Here is a 6,000-nt window from a genome sequence, read left to right as displayed (position 1 = left end):
ATTGGAATATCATGTCACACACTTCTAGTCCTTCTTTTCATTAAACTAGACATATCCAGTTCCAACAACCGTTCTTTATAGGTTTTAGCCTCCAGTCCCCTAATCATCTTTGTTGCTATTATTATTATTATTATTATTATTATTATTATTATTATTATTATTATTATTATTATTATTATTATTATTATTATTATTATTATTATTATTATCGCCAGAGTACATGTGTACAATGAGATTGGCTGAGCCTCCCTTCGTGCATCCCTCCCAACACAACTCTCAGTGAGGACAGAAGACCCTAACCCAGTCCCAATCTTATTACTTCTCCGTACTCTTTCTAGACTCTCAACATCTTTTTTACATTGTGGCAACCAAAATTGGATGCATTATTCCAAGTGTGGTCTTACCACACTCTTCTGCTTTGGACCTATGTTCTTGTGGCAGCCTGTCCCCTTTGCTCAATTGCCCTGCTCGTTCAGACTTTCTGTTTTGACTCGTTGACCCGTTTGTAGAACTGACTCGTTCTAGATCTTTGGACTGCTTTGAACTACTTTCATGTTCCTGCCTCTGAATAGTTCCTGCTCTCAACTTGAGAACTACTCATGTTAAAGGGAGTTAAAAACTCTCTGCACTTCCGGGCCTTAATGGCTCTCTGTCTGAACACATGCCTTGTCAAAATATTTACAACGGAGCAATAAAGGTTCCCAAACTTGTCATTATCTTGCTTTGCCTCTGCATCCACTTACATAGGATACCTTTAGGCTAGTCTAGAAATACATTAAGAGGCATAATCTTCATTGACTGATGTGAATTGCAGTGAGATCCATATGGAGGCAGTAGGTTGGAAGCACTTGTAATAAATCAACGGTGTATTTTTAATAAGGTAACTTGACTGGCCCCATTCTTCTTGTTCAAGTTCAGGAATCCTTCCTCACTTTTTATTTTAGTATGCTGTTGGAGGTGGGTGGGTGGGATTTTTCCATTTTACTATCAAGATAGGACTTTGATGAGTTTTTGCCAATTGGATACCATCCAAGTATTAGGCCACTTTCATCATTCCCAAACACATTTCAAATAGAGAGGATTAATGGTTTGAAAGAGGGTTCATTTATATTAACTCTGAGCAGCCCTCCCTCAACAGAGGAGGTGGGATAACACAGTGTGCCTACAACACAGCCCTTGCAGCAATTCCAAGAAGATTCCACTTCCATTTGCACTTTGACCACAGGTGATCCCGAGGGCAAGAGAGTGCTAGCGACAGGATGATTGCAAAGAAATACAACCCTTCCGTCTCTTCCCTCCAACCCCACCATCTGATCAGAACCTATCCTTCCTGTCTCAACCCTCAATATTTATCCTTCCATTCCCTCCCTCCCCCCAATAACAATTGAAGAAGTTTCTTGGAGGAGAAATCTTCTTCCTCGAGGAACACAGCCCAGTTGCTTTTTTGGGAGGTGGGGAGGAAAAGACCTTTGAGACCTTCCCAAACATTGCACCGTCAAGTTGGGTTCATCTCAGCATAGACCCATCCTGGAGAAGGATGCCTGTCTAGAAGCAGAGCAAATTTGAACCCTTTCTTCATACTGGTGGTCAGGAATCCACAAATACCACATTGGAGCATTCAAAGGTCTGCATATTCGTCACAAAGATGTCCACTGAATTATCCTAAACAATTGTATTTTGTTGCTAGTGTATTATATCCAAAACCCTTTAGGTAATTCCTTGAAATATAAGCCTAGAATCTTGTTGTGTTCCATTATATTTGTATGTTTGTGTCTCAGAACAAATCTTTGCATATTTCCATACATATGAGATTGCTCCTCCAGGAATGGCATATTGTGATTTGATAATTTTTGAAGATTTGCAGAATGTTCGCACCTCCTTAAACCTCCTACTAACAAGTACACTGGTTATCGCCACTCAGCATCTTTGTAAAAAGAAGCAGCGCAACTATGAAAACAGGAAGGTTAGAGACCACTTTGACTAATAAAGTTAGAATTTTATTTCCTTACATTTTTTTTTTTTTGACATCACAAATTGTGGAAATTTATTACAGAGGAAAAAGTTCTTGAAACAAAAGATTCAATTTACACTGTAACGAAAAATAAGATTGGCATGAGAATGGATCCAAGTCTTTTCATATTTACAGATGGGCATGCACAGGCAATGTGGAGTTGTTTGTATAGAACTAATTTTCAAGTCATTGATCACTATGATCTAGTACTTCTCCAGAGCCTTTTAATTATTTTTAGGACCCAGTGTTTGAGGAATGGAGCTGAGCCTGAAGGAAAAAGTTCTACTTGGATCTTGTGTGTTTTTCTCAGAACTGTCAATCACAACTGGGCTTTACCAATATCAATGCTGAAAATGGTAATCTATAGTTCTTGTTTATAATGATACTAAATTTATAAGTGGGAGAAATTGCTACTTGGGTACAATTTTGATCCTGATCCCTATATATAGTAACATGTCTTTAAGGGATCAATGTTCCATGAAGTACCATAATCAAGAAGAAATCTACTTTAGATGCCTTTTTTCAGTCTATGACTTAGAAAAACAAGTGGCTCAGAAATTCCCAAGGCAATCCATCTGATGGATTATCAATTTGATCTCAGGACATAACAATCAGAAAGTTGGATATAAAAGCTCAACTCCCAGAATACTACTTCAGGCCAAAATGAACCCATGGTGATACATAATGAAGTATAATTAAATAAATTATGCTTGTTTTGAATTTGCCCCAGTTACTGATGAGTAAGAATTATTCTCAACTGGTGATGGGGCAGATGCCATGAGAAAGGGGACTTAATTAAGATGCTAAGACACAAATGGGGGAGATTGCAATTCAACACATTTTTGACCAGGTTTTTTTTAACCTGGTTATTTCATTTTACTCCTTTGTGAGGAGTGCCTTATAGAAATATGGCCAGTCCTTTTAATGAATACTTCCCTCTATAACCATAGCAGTGAAGATCCAATTGTATATCGTAGCACCATCTCATCTTCTTGGGATCAGAGGAGGAGAAACAACGGAAAGGAAGAAGTCTAAGAAAATGTTTTTTTTTTTTAAATATAGCACAGCATCGCAGACATTTAGCAAGTACCTCAGTCTGTTACACTCATATGTCTCAAAGTGGCCATAATTCCCCCAGATATGAAAGGTCTGCTGATTCCTGGGTACCAAGATGCAAATCTTCTGTTGACATAGGGGAAAATAAAATCTACTGAAGAATGCATTTCAAGTCAAAATACGCAACATAAACTATAAATAGGTTTTGGGGAGAGGGAAGAAAAGTTACTTTCGTATGTACAACACAAAGATGCTTGTTTCAGTAGACTCTGCATCCAATGTGCCGGCACAAGAGGAAATACAGGTGAGATGGGCCCTGATTTGTCTGGATGAATCCATGCTGAGAAAGTGGATTGTCCCATTTTTCATGATGAGGTAACCTCTGAACTTTGCCCATCAGCACACAGGAAGTGGAGAAGGTGCTCTTACAGTGCTCTGTTGATGTCAAGAAACCTGGGGGAAGAAACCATACAGAGAATGGATAGTTATATACCGTAATTGGGACTGAGGAAATGATACCAAAACTGAGAATAAGAATGATTTTCAAACCTGAAAATGTTTTCAGCACTTTAAGTTGAAAAAAAGATACTCTGATCTACATGGATATTTTCTGCTAAGCAAACACATCACATAAATTGTTTTTTTTTTTAAAGATCAGTCTTTCAACCCAGAGCAGTGTTCAATTGTAGCTCAAAGGTTTATTTGGTAACCAAGATTCTGTTATCCCAGGACCAGCAAGATACGCAGTGATGGATTGTACCAAAACGATGTTGGCAATAAACGCATTGCAACAGAAACCTACTTCTGACTTTCTGTTGGATTCCTTGCTGATTCTTACTCCTTTGATGTCTTGCAAAGTCCAACAGTTCCATCAAAAACATAAAACATCTTTTGCTTATGAATTTCAGAAGTGCAGCATTACATTGAACCTAGACAGATAAATGTTGCTGGGTCCTACCCTGCCTTTAAATTTTTATTAGGGTTTTCTTCCTTGTCCACTTTCATCCATGGTCAAAGTTTTACCAAACTTTTTTCTTCAAAGACTTATCTGATCCATCTTTATGGGGTTTTTTTGGATCTCCAACTTTCTTAAGGGAATTGTGAGGTTTCCTAACATGAAAATGAAAGACTAATAGGAAGATTTACAACAAGCCAAATATCCTATATGTGCCAGTAAATCTCAAATGTTATGAATGGTGCAATAATGAAGGTCCTTTCACTGTATGATTACTTAGTGCATTTAAAATATGTTCTATGTGGTAATAAGCAGTGAAAAAAATAGGACATATTAGTTATACGTATGTGGTCACTCTCCCTGTCATCTAGAAATGCTCTTATTCTGATCCTCTCCCTGTTAGAAATAGCAATGAAAATAAGGCACTGTAATTTGAATATATAAGTAAAAATGCCATGTATACACTGTGTAAAACAGAGAAAATTTCCTCACTTTTTAAGGTGGAAAAATTCATACCTGAGGGCATGACACAAAAAACATCCATGTCTTTGATCTGACAGCTTATGAAAGGTATGCTATTTATACCAGTATTTCTTAACCTTGGTGACTTGAAGTCCACACATCTTCAAGTTGCCAAATTTGAGAGACACTGATTTATAGAATTCTGAAGCTGAACTCTTGGTGCATTAAGTTTCTTCTGAGTTTAATATGCCTACTTTTCACTGAGCCCCCATCTCCCCAAGGTCCCAAACACCCTGTCCCCATTTCAGTGTATCTAATGGAACCTGATTCTGCCCCTTCACACCTGGGAGAGCAGCAAAAGAAGAAAAATGTTTAAGCGTGAAAATATAGGTTCTCTCCAGGAATAAAAAAGCATTAGTTGGCCATGAGATGTAGCATAGATGCAAAACAGAAGTGGAATAGTGGAATAGCAATAGCACTTAGACTTATATACCACTTTATAGTGCTTTACAGCCCTCTCTAAGCAGTTTACAGAGTCAGCATATTGCCCCCAATAATCTGGGTCCTCATTTTACCCACCTCAGAAGGATGGAAGGCTGAGTCAACCTTGAGTCTGGTGAGATTTGAACTGCCAAATTGCAGTCAGCCAGTAGTCAGCAGAAGTAGCCTGCAGTACTGCACCCTAACCAGTGCACCACCGTGGCTCATTTATAATTATAGGTACAGTGCCCCACAATAGATGCTGAAGTTTGGTAGCCACTCTGTCAAACCCTACTTCAAAAATGGACAAAAGGAGAGGAATTCAGATTCCCATCTGTTAATTTGAGAAAATGTTAGTTGTTTATGAAAGAATTGGAGTTTTCCCTTTATACTCAGAAAGAAAAGGTGAAGAATGGGAATACGCTTATTCCATCTTTACCTACATAGCTTGCGGTTCTCTGTCCAAGGCTCACAAATAGGCACTCCCCTGTCAAGTGATGGATTATACAACTCTGAAGTATAATCCTTTAACACTTTTCTGTCTACCTTCTATTTGGGACTGGGGAACAAATGAGCTGGGAGGTCTACAATGCGAATGATAATAGTTCTATCCCTATAGCAGGTAGTTCTTAAAATAAGTACAGGTAGTCTTCGACTTACAATTCATTTAGTGACCATTCAAAGTTACAGCTTCACTGAAAAAACTGACATGAGACTATTTTTCATACTTATGATCAGATAAACAGATAATCAGAGTTGGAAGGGATCTTGCAGATCATCTAGTCCAACCCCCTGCCCAAGCAGGAGACCCTACACCATTTCTGACAGATGGGAGTCCAATCTCTTCTTGAAAGTCTCAAGTGATGATGCTCCCACAACTTCCGAGGGCAGGCTGTTCCATTGGTTGATTGTTCTCACTGTCAGAAAGTTTCTCCTTATTTCCAGGTTAAAGCTCTCCTTGTTCAGTTTCTATCCATTATTCCTTGTCTGGCCTACAGGCACTTTAGAAAATAGCTTGACCCCTTCCTCCCTGTGG

At 38.5% G+C, this 6,000-nt stretch overlaps 1 protein-coding gene across 2 annotated transcripts in view; it reads right to left on the bottom strand.

The window, feature by feature from the left end:
- Positions 1–1,975: 1,975 nt before the first annotated feature.
- Positions 1,976–6,000, bottom strand: part of LOC113419024 (chemokine-like protein TAFA-5) — a 29,495-nt gene continuing 25,470 nt past the window's right edge. For both annotated transcript variants that reach the window (XM_087959900.1, XM_026678219.2), the window contains one exon: positions 1,976–3,520. In XM_087959900.1, the coding sequence (XP_087816026.1) occupies positions 3,327–3,520 (194 nt within the window). In that variant the 3' untranslated portion in view covers positions 1,976–3,326. The remainder of the gene's footprint in view (positions 3,521–6,000) is intronic.

The sequence above is a fragment of the Notechis scutatus genome, chromosome 3 (genome assembly GCF_049901735.1).
Source record: "Notechis scutatus isolate UNSWTSFEM ecotype Mainland chromosome 3, rNotScu1.2, whole genome shotgun sequence".
NCBI lineage: Eukaryota > Metazoa > Chordata > Lepidosauria > Squamata > Elapidae > Notechis > Notechis scutatus.
The sequence above is the reverse complement of the archived record's forward strand: the minus strand, read 5'-3'. Positions and strand labels throughout refer to the sequence as shown.